Source organism: Micropterus dolomieu, linkage group LG02, assembly GCF_021292245.1.
Source record: "Micropterus dolomieu isolate WLL.071019.BEF.003 ecotype Adirondacks linkage group LG02, ASM2129224v1, whole genome shotgun sequence".
Taxonomy (NCBI): domain Eukaryota; kingdom Metazoa; phylum Chordata; class Actinopteri; order Centrarchiformes; family Centrarchidae; genus Micropterus; species Micropterus dolomieu.
Window position 1 is genome coordinate 7,071,441 of NC_060151.1, and position 12,681 is coordinate 7,084,121.

The 12,681-nt window shown below is 40.7% G+C and overlaps 1 protein-coding gene across 2 annotated transcripts; it reads left to right on the plus strand.

Moving 5' to 3' along the window:
• Window positions 1-199: 199 nt before the first annotated feature.
• gcdhb (glutaryl-CoA dehydrogenase b) lies at window positions 200-10,553 on the plus strand. Of its 2 annotated transcripts, none has more exons than XM_046041949.1 (12): window positions 200-348; window positions 942-1,057; window positions 1,406-1,438; window positions 1,576-1,716; window positions 1,951-2,013; window positions 2,366-2,536; window positions 2,675-2,804; window positions 7,747-7,963; window positions 8,167-8,270; window positions 8,449-8,574; window positions 9,431-9,591; window positions 9,840-10,553. In XM_046041949.1, the coding sequence occupies exons 2-12, from the start codon at window positions 955-957 to the stop codon at window positions 9,911-9,913; spliced, it is 1,323 nt and encodes a 440-aa protein (XP_045897905.1). In that variant the 5' UTR covers window positions 200-348; window positions 942-954; the 3' UTR covers window positions 9,914-10,553. The 2 variants fall into 2 exon arrangements, with proteins under 2 accessions (XP_045897905.1, XP_045897910.1); XM_046041954.1 differs by lacking the exon at window positions 200-348 and adding an exon at window positions 794-812.
• The last annotated feature ends 2,128 nt before the right edge of the window (window positions 10,554-12,681 follow it).

Genomic DNA, 12,681 nt, shown 5'->3' on the forward strand with positions numbered 1-12,681 from the left:
AATGAGCCAATCAGAGTCGTCTGTAGTGGTTTAGGATCCTCTAAAGGCGCCATCTTCAGTGATGATGGATGGCCACAAACAAAGAGTTCACTCATATTAATATGTCTGAGTCTCAGATGTTATGTGTACTGCCTTCACATACACACAATTATTGATTATGTACAAGAATAGTTTACACAGTTTTAATCTTTGTCACTGACGATGCCACACTCAACATGGCGCACTCAGCGTAGCGTGCTTTACGTGCTGACGTCAGGCTGTGTTTTGACGTTCAGTGTCACTGACTGCGCCGTCAACCCAAGGGGCAGAAAAGGGAAATCAGGACAAGGATTGTCACACCTAGCACAGGTAAAAAGCTGCTTATGCAACTGCCAACATGGCTTCTACTGTTATTGTCAACACGGCGCTCGTGCACTACAGGTCATTCGAAAATGTTGCTGTTAACATCCAAGTTACGTGAGCTCGTGCTGTTAGCTTGTTGCTACAGTAAAGTCACACAGGTTAGCTGAGCTAACTTCGCCTGCTTACATACCAAATCGGGTTGGCTGTCAGGGCTAGGGTCTGTTTGCTTGACACTGTAATAGGTTGCTTTTTATTTTTACTATTACAGTGAACTGAAACCGCCTCAACAGCAATCAATAACATCATTCATTTCTGAAAGTTAGTTAATTTACTGCAGCTCGTATGGACATTTCTCTTCCACGCTTGTTAAACCCTACTTTCATATAAAACTCATGTATATGTCTAAAACGTTCGTGAGCCAGGGAGACTTACTTCTTCTCACGGCTTCATCAGTTCAACTCTTGATGCTGGTAATTCTCAGTTTAGGAAGACAGTGAAAGTTATTGTCATTGATTTCACTACAGGCTACATGGTTGGCTGTTTAATAAACTGCACTTTTAAGGAATGTGAGTCAAATAAAGAAACTGTTTATTTAATAGACTAATCTTCATCATGGCATTGAGGAGCGCTGTGTGCCGTCTCTTGGTGAACCCTCAGAGATATGCCATCATCTCAGCTTCCAGAGCACAAGGAACTGCAGCACCTGCCAGGCAAGGTAAGTCCTATAACACCAGGCCAGCCACAGAGATAACACTGTTATGAAGGAAAAGGTCACCACCCACAGTAGCGTCTTTCCTTTCAGATGGTTAGTGTCTTTTCGTGGTAGCATTTAATTTGAAGCTATATTTGACACAGTGCACTCTGGAATTTCACAAAGAGTCATATATTGTATATAATTATAAAAAGATTAAGGAAGTGTTCCTAAATGCACCTTAGACTGTTGTAAATGTGATAATTATACAAAGTGACACTTGAGTTTTCCTTAACTATTTTAGATTTTCAGCAAATACAGTGTTTAATTTTCTTTTTTCAAATTAAATCCTTACTTTTTTTTTTTCGACAGATGCCGAGAAGACTGAGCAGAAGTATAAAGCACGTAGGTGTTAATTACTCCTTATTTCTGAAATCTACTTTATGTCAGAGATAATGATTTGAATTGGAAGTTCTCAACAGAACATATTTTTAATCAGGTTTTCAAGGTTTTTGAATTGTTAAATTATAAATGTCTGATAGCTAAGGTCCAGTTCAGCTGGCAAGATGCCCTGAACCTGGAGGGCCAGCTGACGGAGGACGAGATCATGATCCGAGACTCCTTCCGGATCTACTGCCAAGAGAAACTCATGCCTCGCATCATTATGGCAAACAGAAATGAAGGTGAGAGATTACTTTTTACATCATGCGTGAGCCAGAGTCCTTCACTTGATTTTTCGTTCAGCTTTAATGACTCCCCATGTTGCCTTCAGGTGCATAATGTCCAGTGTAGGTGTCTATATGCAATATGTGCTGCAAGATTGCCGCTTTATCAGTCAGTTGACTTTGTTAAAATAAAGGAATGTAACTCCTCTAACTCAACCTTATGTGACAACTGGTTGTGTCTTTTTTTTTCAGTGTTTCACAGAGAAATTGTGTCAGAGATGGGAGAGATGGGTGTCCTGGGCCCAACCATTAAAGGTGAGTCTGAACAAGTCAACTTGATTTGACAGTGACACTGTTCACTACTCGCTGCATGCATGTTCCAGAGGCCAATCCCACATATGGTATATACCCTTCAATGTTTTGGTAACTTTAACAGAAAGCACCACAGATGTGTGTGTATTACTTCCTATTATGAAAAAGCAAAATTTCTCTTACGTAAATGATTGAAATGGACTTTGGCCATGTGCAAACTGGATCTGTGTGTGTTTGTTTTTGAGACATCTAGTGTGCCAATCGAACCTTACTTTATTTCTTAACATTAATTTGTTTAATGCGTTACATTTTAAACGTAATAATGCAGACAATAAATGCTGTGTTTGATATAAAGGTTATGGCTGCGCTGGAACGAGCTACGTGGCCTACGGTTTGATCGCCAGAGAAGTAGAGAGAGTGGACAGCGGCTATCGCTCAGTCATGAGTGTGCAGTCATCACTGGTCATGCACCCAATTAATGCCTATGGCACAGAGGAGCAGAAACAGAAGTACCTCCCCAAGCTGGGTAAGAAGAGAAAGATGTTACCCGTCAGTAGTCTGTCAGTTTGTATTGACAGTGGATGGGTGAAAATGTATCTGTTGTCATATATTAATACATTAACCATAAAAAAAAATGAGTGACTGCGCTCTTGGTTTATTTCAGCTCGTGGAGAGCTCCTGGGTTGCTTTGGCTTAACAGAGCCCAACCATGGTAGTGACCCCAGCAGCATGGAAACCAAAGCCAAATACAATCCATCCAGTCGCACCTACACTCTCACTGGCTCAAAGACCTGGTGAGTAGTGGATATGTGCAAAAATCATAAGAGACGTTTCTGGAGGTGCGCCACAATAAATAGCATGTCACTGAAGTCGGGATTTGAAGTGACATCTCAGCATATTGTGTCATTTCAGGGTTTACACCTTGTAGTTTTACTTATTACATTACCATAACAACTCTAATTTGCTCTCTGATTGAAGGAAGAAGTATAAAATATATTTTATACCAGTGTAATAACCCTCCAGGAAAGCCATGTAGGATTATAAATCAGCTTATCTATTACACATTTCTGCAAATACAGAACCGTGTGTGCGAGCCCAGCTAACCTTTAGCCCAGGAGGACTATCATGAAACGGCATCATCAAAAATAAAGACAACATTGAGACTTCATTTTGCAAGGCAAGGCAAGTTTATTTGTATAGCACAATTTAACAACAAGGTAATTCAAAGTGCTTTCCATAAAACATAAAAGCAACAGGGAAATATGTAAAAGTTTAAAAGCAATATAAAATATAAAAAAAGTTACAGTGTTACAATCAGGTTTAAAAGAGTTAAATGGAAAATACTACAAAGCTAAAAACAAAGAAAAAGAAAACAGGACAGTAAAAGTAACAGTGCAGTGTAAGTTATCAATAAAAAGAAAAATCTTAAATATTTAATTAAAAGCAATGGTAAGAAGAAAAGTCTTCAGTCTTAATTTAAAAGAACTGACTGTTTCAGCAGACCTGCAGTTATCTGGGAGTTTGTTCCAAATATACGGAGAATAATAACTGAACGCTGCTTCTCCTTGTTTAGTTTTGACTCTGGGGACAGAAAGCAGACCTGCCCCAGACGACCTGAGAGGTCTGGATGGTTCGTAACGAAGCAGAAGATCGGAAATGTATTTTGGCCCTAAACCATTTAGTGCTTTATAAACTAACAGCAGGATTTTGAAATCAATTCTTTGACATACAGGAAGCCAATGTAAAGACCTCAGAACTGGAGTGATGTGATCGACCTTTTTGGTCTTAGTGAGGACTCGAGCAGCAGCGTTCTGAATCAGCTGCAGCTGTCTGATGGTTTTCTTAGGGATTCCTGTAAGGACGCTGTTACAGTAGTCAAGTCGACTGAAGATAAATGCATGGATAAGTTTTTCCAGGTCCTGCTGAGACATAAGTCCTTTAATCCTTTATATATTCTTCAGGTGATAGTAGGCCGACTTTGTAATTGTGTTAATATGGCTCCTCAAATTCAGGTCTGAGGCCATGACTACACCAAGATTTCTGGCTTGATTTGTGGTTCTTAACATTACATATTGAAGTCAAGCACTGACTTTCAATCGTTCCTCCCTGGCTCCAAAAACAATAACTTTTATTTTAGTTTTATCCTTGTTTAATTGAAGAAAATTCTGGCACATCCAATCGTTGACCTGTTCAATAAAGTTACTCAGCGCCTGTATGGGATCATAGTCCCCTGGTGAAATGGTTATGTAAATCTGTGTGTCATCTGCATAATTATGGTAACATACAGTATTTTGTTGTTTTTCATAATCTGAGCCAGTGGAAGCATGTAAATGTTAAACAAAAGAGGTCCCAGAATGGAGCTTTGGGGAACTCCACATGTCATTTTTGTCAGCTCAGATGTGTGATTACCTATAGACACAAAGTAGTCCCTGTCCTTTAAGTAGGATTCAAACCAGTTTAGTACTGTGCCAGAAAGTCCAACCCAGTTTTCAAGTCTGTCTAGTAATATGTTGTGGTCGACCGTGTCGAATGCAGGATCCAATAATACTAAGACTGAAATTCTGCCACTGTCAGTGTTTAAATGGATGTCATTGAAGACATTAACAAGAGCTGTCTCATTGCTGTGGTGTGGTCGAAAACCTGACTGGAAGACATCAAAACAGTTATTTAGTGCCAAGAAAGCATTAAGCTGTTGAAAAACAGCCTTTTCAAAGATTTTACTTAAAAATGGGAGATTTGATATGGGCCTATAATTGCTCATTAGTGAACTGTCTAGATTGCTCTTTTTTAAGAGTGGCTTAATGACTGCAGTTTTCAGTGCCTGTGGGAAAAAACCTGAGAGGAGAGACATGTTGACAATTTGTAGTAAATCTGAGGCCATGCATTTAGACACATTTTTGAAAAAACCTGTTGGCATAATATCAAGGCAGCATGAGGAGGATTTCAGATGTTGTATTGTGTCCTCCGGGTTTTTATGGTTAATAGAATCAAATTGTCTGTCCTGTTACTGACATGGAGGCACTGATTGCTTGTGTAATTGTTTGAATTTTGTCTGTGAAGAAGGAAGCAAATTCATTGCAGGCCCTGGTGGATAGAAGTTCAGAGGCTACAGACACAGGAGGGTTGGTTAGCCTGTCGACAGTAGCAAACAGGGCATTATTAGTGTTTTTGGTGATGATGTCAGAGAAGAAGGACCGCCATGCATTTTTAGATCTTTATAGATTTCATAATGAACCTGGAGATTTGTTTTCCGCCACCTGCGTTCAGCTTTTAGACACTCTCTTTTTTGAGTTCTAACCAGCGTGGCATTTCTCCATGGAGATCTTCTCTTACCAGAGACCACCTTCACCTTGGCTGGTGCAATGGCATCAATAACATTTGTAATTTTAGAACTGAAATTATCTACAAGCTCATTGACTGAGACCCGTGAGAGGGCGGGTGTTGAGGAGAAAGCCTCTATAAATTTTTCACTAGTGTTTTCAGTGATATGCCGTTTTGTGATAACCTCTGTTTTAACATTTGTGTGCACGTAGATAGCACTCTCAAAGAAAACACAGGAATGATCAGAGAGAGCAACATCAGTCACCACAACCTTGGAAATGTCCAGACCCTTGGAGATGACCAAGTCCAAAGTGTGCCCCTTATTGTGCGTGGGCCTCCTCACTTGTTGGGTCAGTCCATAATTATCAAGAACACAAAACAGTTCTTTAGTCCCTCTGTCCTGGGGGTTGTCAACATGGATGTTAAAATCACCAACAATAACCACGCAGTCAAAGTCAATACAGATTATAGACAGCAGTTCACCAAAGTCATAAAAAAGTTTGCACAGTATTTAGGGGGCCTGTAGATATTTAGAAAAATAGCTCGAGAAGAGGAATTCAGCTGAAGAGCCACATATTCAAAAGAAGCAAAATTAAGACATCTTTTTGCATTGGAGGGAGTCATTAAACAAAATGGCAACTCCACCTCCTCTCTTATGGACTCTAGCTTCACTCATGAAGCTGAAGTTGGGAGGGGTAGACTCGATAAGGACAGCTGCACTGTTATCTTGGTCCAACCAAGTTTCAGTTAAAAACATGAAATTAAGATTGTGAGTGATTATAAAATCATTGATTAAAAATGTTTTTCCTGCCAAAGACCTAACGTTTAACAAAGCTAATTTTAGTGTGTTAAAAACATTATCTGGCCCACTTTTTTCGACAGGCTGCGGCTGACGAGGAATTAATACTAAATTTGCAGGATATGTTGAGTGCTTCCTGTTTTTTAACACATTCACCATGCTTTTTCTGTTACCTGTCAAGACAGGGATGGAGAAGTCTACCAGCACTCTGGGCCCCGGCTTGTCCTGGGAAGAGTCATGAGTGCTATTTTCCTTGTAGCCTGGACCCAGCACATATTAGACAGAGCTTACTGGGCTTTTTCGCCATTGCGGAGCGCGAAGGCGGGTTGTGTGCTGTATTTGTGACACGTGTCAAACCTGGAGGACTAAGAACCAGTGGTGGAGGTGGGCGGTGAGGGGGGTTTAGGGTAGAGAGAATGGGAGTGGAGCGAGGGAAGGAGCGGGGAGTAAATTTGGTCCCAGCTCTAACCAGGTCTTCCATGTGATCAGTGAAGTCCAACAGGGGGGAGAGGGGAGAAAGTGTGTCTGAAGGTGGGGATTGGGGGGGTAGAGATGTTGAATCCTCACTGTTGGTTTTCAGTGAGAGAGGTGGAGGCTCTTCCTCTTGGCTCAGATGTCTCCCGTGATCAGAGCTCTCTTCCAGTGGGGGCTGAGGTGGCTCTCCTTCAAGGTTTCTGGCGTGTTGTGTTATGTCTTCTTCTTGTTTTGATTCCTCTTGTCCTTGGCAGAGGGAACAGATGAGTGATGCAGAAAGTAAAACAGGTTGGAGCTGAACAATTTTACTCCTGACTTAAGGCGAAGTCCATCTGCCTTAAAAAGATGCCTGCGGTCCCACAGAAAGTAAAAGTTTTTGATGAAATGCACTGAATGGACAGAACATGCCGTTGAGAGCCACGTGTTCAATGCCATCAATCTGCTGAATCTCTCAGCTCCTCTTTGGATTGGCGGTATAGGGCCACTGATAAACACCTCAGAATTCAAAGAGCTGACTGTGTTCAACAGATTATTAAAGTCCTCTTTCAACACTTCAGACTGTTGCTTCACAACATCATTGGTCCCGATGTGCAGTATGATGTTTTTCACAGTAGGATGTTCAGCCACAATATGCAGGATTCTTTCTGCCAAGTCAGACACCGTATCCTTCGGAAAACAGAGTATTTTGGTGTTCTTACTGCACATGCTTCTTACATCGTTTTACAGCAGCGTCACCCACAATCAGAGTTTGTAGATTTGTAGCACATGGCTCTGTATGTCATTAGTTGTCCACATGGTGGAGCTCTTCACAGTCAAATGCTGTGAGAAACTGAGTTTTACTAGGGTCTCATTTGATGAAACCAGCGGTGTCCTTGTTTGTTTTGTTTTTAAACAATTTTAGAACTTCATACAAATAAATAAGTCTATTATGGTGTAAGTCCAAAACAAACGTAACATTGGAAGAAATGTTGCTAAAATGTTCCCAGCACTGTCAGTTCATGAAGATAACATGCAGAACAGATTACAGTACATGTTCTGTAGTTGGTTCAAATCTGCGTTGTTTATTCTTCATAGAAAAAATTGGGCCTACCAGTGCATACAAAAAGGCGTCTCCCTGACCTTCCCTTTGCTTCCACCTTCAGGATCACTAACTCCCCTGTGGCGGATGTAGCTGTAGTCTGGGCCAAATGTGATGATGGGAAGATCCGCGGCTTCATCTTGGAGCGTGGCATGAAGGGCCTCTCAACACCTAAGATTGAAGGGAAGTTCTCCCTGAGAGCCTCCGCCACTGGTATGATCCTCATGGACGAGGTGGAGGTCCCTGAGGAGAACCTGCTGCCTAAAGTGTCCGGCCTCGGGGTGAGTGGAGCTAAGCCATGGACAGTGTAGTTTGTGTTTGTGGAAGATACTCAAATAGCTGTACACCTTTGCTCCATTACATTCACAACATGAAACAAAGTTTGTGACTCACCGACTACAAATTATACAGTGTGGCTCAGCTTTTTACAATTCAAACACTTAGTAGCAGTAATTGCTCATCACACTCCTTTTGTTGTTTCCAGGGTCCCTTTGGCTGCTTGAACAACGCTCGTTACGGCATCGCATGGGGAGCTCTGGGTGCTGCAGAGTTCTGTTTCCATGCAGCTCGACAGTACACGCTCGACAGGTCAGGTGTCCCAAGTGTCTGTGTAATGTCATCTTCTGTGGTCATGCATCTGTACCGGGTTAAAATGACATTTGCGCAACAAAATGCTCACATTTTTACTTCAGTTTAGACAAATATATGTCATGTTTATTTATTGATAAACATGAGGATAACACAGTTTTATTGTTTTCTATACCAGAATCCAGTTTGGCGTGCCACTGGCAAGGAATCAGCTAATGCAGAAGAAAATGGCGGACATGTTGACAGAGATCACCATCGGCCTACAGTCCTGTCTGCAGCTGGGAAGACTCATCGATGAGAAAAAGTAAAGATGACTTTATCCTCTACCTGAAGCGTATAGACGGGATGTGACAGGGTGTTGGCACTAATGTTTCTTGAGGGGCCAATCCATCAAACCGCACAGTCACTCTGACCTCTTCCTGTCAGGTTGAAAAGTGTTTCTCCCTTTGGTTCTCAACGGTGTCATGAAACTGTTTGAGACTACAAAATTGAGCTTAAGCTAGACCTGACTGAAGCAGTGTCATTGCGCCCGGCTGAGGAGACACAGTGCCAGCAAACAACACGTGAACACATCAAATGCCAACACCAAATCTGAAGGATAACATCTTTTGGTCCCTTTTATGTTTCTGTCTTCCCCCTACTGCCTGTAGATTTCCCTATTAGGTCATCTCTAGCTGGCCTTAATCAAGAACAACAAATCTATCTGATGTTTAGACTCCGATGCTTCGTCATATTGGAATCTATTACTATCCATGAGTTGTAATCTAATCTGCGGAGCCAGTAAATTCTTGTAAACATTCTCGTAAGACTCAACCTTGTTAGATTCCCAGAGAACAGTGACATCTCCTAGCCTGACTCCTGAGCTACTGTCTCTACCTTATTAGTTTAACTGTTGTCTCCCTAACAAGGACAGTTACATGGGAGAAATAACTCCAGCTGGAAGGTCAGTGAACACTTGTGGGGTCAGCTAATGTCTCTAAGCTAGACCTGTTTTACCTTTCCCTGTTACATTAATTAAGACACCTAAGATAAACATTTCATGATGTGACCTTAGAGGTGTCACTGTGTCCTTTTGGTGGCTCTGTAGTTTTAATTCATATCCAGGCATTGCATTCAGTACAAAGAAGACACTAAACTGCAATTTTGTTTCTGCTTAACAGAGCGGCCCCAGAGATGATATCCATGCTGAAGAGGAACAGCTGCGGTAAAGCCCTCGACATCGCCAGGCAGGCCAGAGACATGCTGGGAGGAAACGGCATCTCAGATGAGTATCACATCATCCGCCACGTCATGAACCTGGAGGCTGTCAACACATATGAAGGTGAGGAGGAAGGAGAAACTTTACTTTAGTTCCACATGAGACATGCATGCGCACACAATAGGCGGAATGATACAAATAGATTTTAAACAAGCAGAATATGTAACTATTTTTATTATTATACTATTTTTATTTATTATGTTTATATTAACTCAGTTGCTTCACATTAGTGTCCAATAGTTATCTGTGTCCCATCTACACACGAGTTGCTCCTGTTCATCCTGTTTGATATCGGTCGTCTCCTCCTCTAGGTACCCATGACATCCACGCCCTGATCCTGGGCAGAGCCATCACGGGCCTGCAGTCCTTCACTGTGGGCAAATAGATCCCACCTCTTGCTGCTGCTCCCAACCAACAGGAATCTGCTGTCAGAAATGTAACTCGCATGTTGACTCCACAGCGGTTTTTACACTCTTGATGATTTCTCAAATGAATTGTGGCGATGTTTGTTTTTCTCTCATGTTTGTAGAATATATATTTCAGTGCTTTATTTTGAGGGCAAGAACAAGTTGTAAGTCTGTCAATGAAAGTCAATTTTTCAAATTATAAAGGGCTATTTTTCTACTCTCAGACTATAGCAGAGATTTTGTTCCAGCTCCCCATTTCTTAGTTGTATAGAAAATTCATTGTATAGACTTTCACGGACAACCCCGTACTAGTATTAACACTTCTGAATGAAGTCAAGATCTAGATTTGCTGCTGGTTACTGATGTATGAAACATTAATACTGTAATTATAACAAACAAAGCATGAATAGCCACAACTTGTTTGGAATAATGCTACAGTCCCTGTATAACTGGTGTAAGAGATCAGGTACTATTGTAAGACACACCATGGTGATTACTTCTAGGACTGTACTGGCTCTGTCACTAAGGTGTCATATCTTTGCATGGTTTGCCAGAGGTCAAGGATGCTGATAAGAGCTTTAATAAATAAAATAAAAATAAGTATTCCAAATGTCTAAATCGAAGTAGATCAATGTGACACTTTATTATATTTATCAATGGCTAAGATGCAACACAAAGTCTTAACCATACAACTGTAGATCATTTGTGCTGTGTGTTGAAGTCACATGAAAATGCTAGTCGTGAGGTTAAATATGCTTCATATGTGTTGGCTTCAGTTGTGTGCTGTTGAAATTCAGAAAAAACTCAGTTGTCATTGTCATTTGTTCTGGATTTCTGTGAGATTCTCACGGGAGGAGAGTTATTTTTGCTATTCATCACAGGACTGGGACGGGACAGGAAGAAAAGTCAATGGGAGCAGGAAGGCAGTTCTAATATGAATACATGCTATTTTCAGATTTCTTTATCGGGAATGGGATGGCATGGGAGTCATTTTTCTGAGATTGGGACGAGAGATAAATTGTTTTTTACTCTGTCAAGGATTTGGGACAGGACAGGGGTATTTTTGTGGGAGGGTGATGGGACAAGAGAGAAAATCCACTCCTGTGTGACCTTCAAATATGTACCAATACAACAATGTAAAAATACTCTAGTACAGAAAAAGTGCTGCATTCAAAATTTTACTCACTAATTATAGGGACAAACATATTCTTCTTAAAGTTGCCTACAAATACTTAAGAATAGTACTCACTCGGCAGAAGAAATGTGACTACATACAGTTACTACTGGTTCTCAATCTAGGGGTCACAAGATAAATGTGGGGTCATGAGACGTTAATGGGAGAGGAAAGAAGAAAAACTTTTTTCTAATCTTGTTATTTGTTGTCACATTTTTGTAATAAGATCTCAGAATTTTGACTTTTTCAGTATTAAAGAACTCATACTACTGACTTAACATCTATCACTAAAAGGTTTTAATTGTGACTTGAAAATTCAATTCCACACTAATAATTTTACCACTTTTGGCCTCATAGTCATACAAATGAAACCATCTTTAACAATACAATGTTTTTATTTATATCTGTTTTTACGTACAATCTTAAACTGAAAGGTGACTTGTAAGTATAACTGTCACAACTGTAATAAATATAGTTTAGTAAAAAAGTACCTTTCCCTTCGAATTGTGGTGGAGTAGTACAGCAAAGGCAGTGGTGGAAAGTAACTAAGATACATATACATAAATACTGTATTTTAGTACAATTTTGAGGTACTTCTATGAAGTCAGGTCACTGGCCATCTCTTGGAGTCCAGTTAAATCAATCGTTTAGAAATATGAAGAGACTCATGTGAGGATAGAGGATGCAGTCTGAAAGAAACCTACAACTTAGGAGAAGATTTGTTTTTCACCAACATTGAGGCTGTGTGTAAATCCAAAGCTCCATAGGAATGACTTCAAAACATCACTGTTAATGTCCTGGAGTGAGTCCAGATCTCAGCCCAACGGAGGATGTCTGGACTTCTTCACCTGACAGAGCTTGAGCAGTTCACAAAAAAGATTGAGGAAACATTGCAGAAAAAAACTGATCACACAGAGTCAAGGCTGTACTTGCTCGCGTACTTTATAATGATTTGGGGGAATGAATATTTATACAAACATGCATGGTTTAGGTAGGCTATTCTATGTATTATATGTCTATGTATGGACAACTAAGGAGAAGTGAACCCCACAAAATGTTCTCCGGGCTGAGCCGATAATCTCTGCTGGGGATTTTTCTCTTTAAATCCACCGGGGCTTGATGGATGTGCGGGTGGACAGTGCCATAGGACAGATGAAAACCTCCATCCTCACTAGCTTCATTGCATGTCAGCCACTGCCACATTGAAGTGAGGCAATTAAATCCCTGGCCGTACATGATGTCGTGGCGTGTTCCAAACAGCGCTTATATAAGGAAATTGCTTTTCCATGTATTATTTTTTGGACCAATGGCCTTATATCTTTCAGGCATGTGACTATTTGTGTGGCTACAGTGTGTTCTGTGTCTCTCATACATTAGCAGTGGGAATGGCAGCCAAATACTCAGATAATTAGGACGATTTTCATCTCAAATAATCCTCTGGATCATTATTATAAATTATTATTATAACCTCTATGAGTTTGACTCATTATGACAGAGCATCTTTCTCATGATTGGACGTTATACCCTGACAATCTTTTATAGCATTTAACAGGGACAAACATGCTAATCATC

Excerpts from the sequence above, each read along its gene's own strand:
- gcdhb (XM_046041949.1), top strand. The coding sequence starts at position 955 with ATGGCATTGAGGAGCGCTGTGTGCCGTCTCTTGGTGAACCCTCAGAGA. Across the intron at positions 2,014-2,365 it reads CCTGGGCCCAACCATTAAAG|GTTATGGCTGCGCTGGAACG; the intron begins GTGAGTCTGAAC and ends TTTGATATAAAG. Across the intron at positions 8,575-9,430 it reads AGACTCATCGATGAGAAAAA|AGCGGCCCCAGAGATGATAT; the intron begins GTAAAGATGACT and ends TCTGCTTAACAG.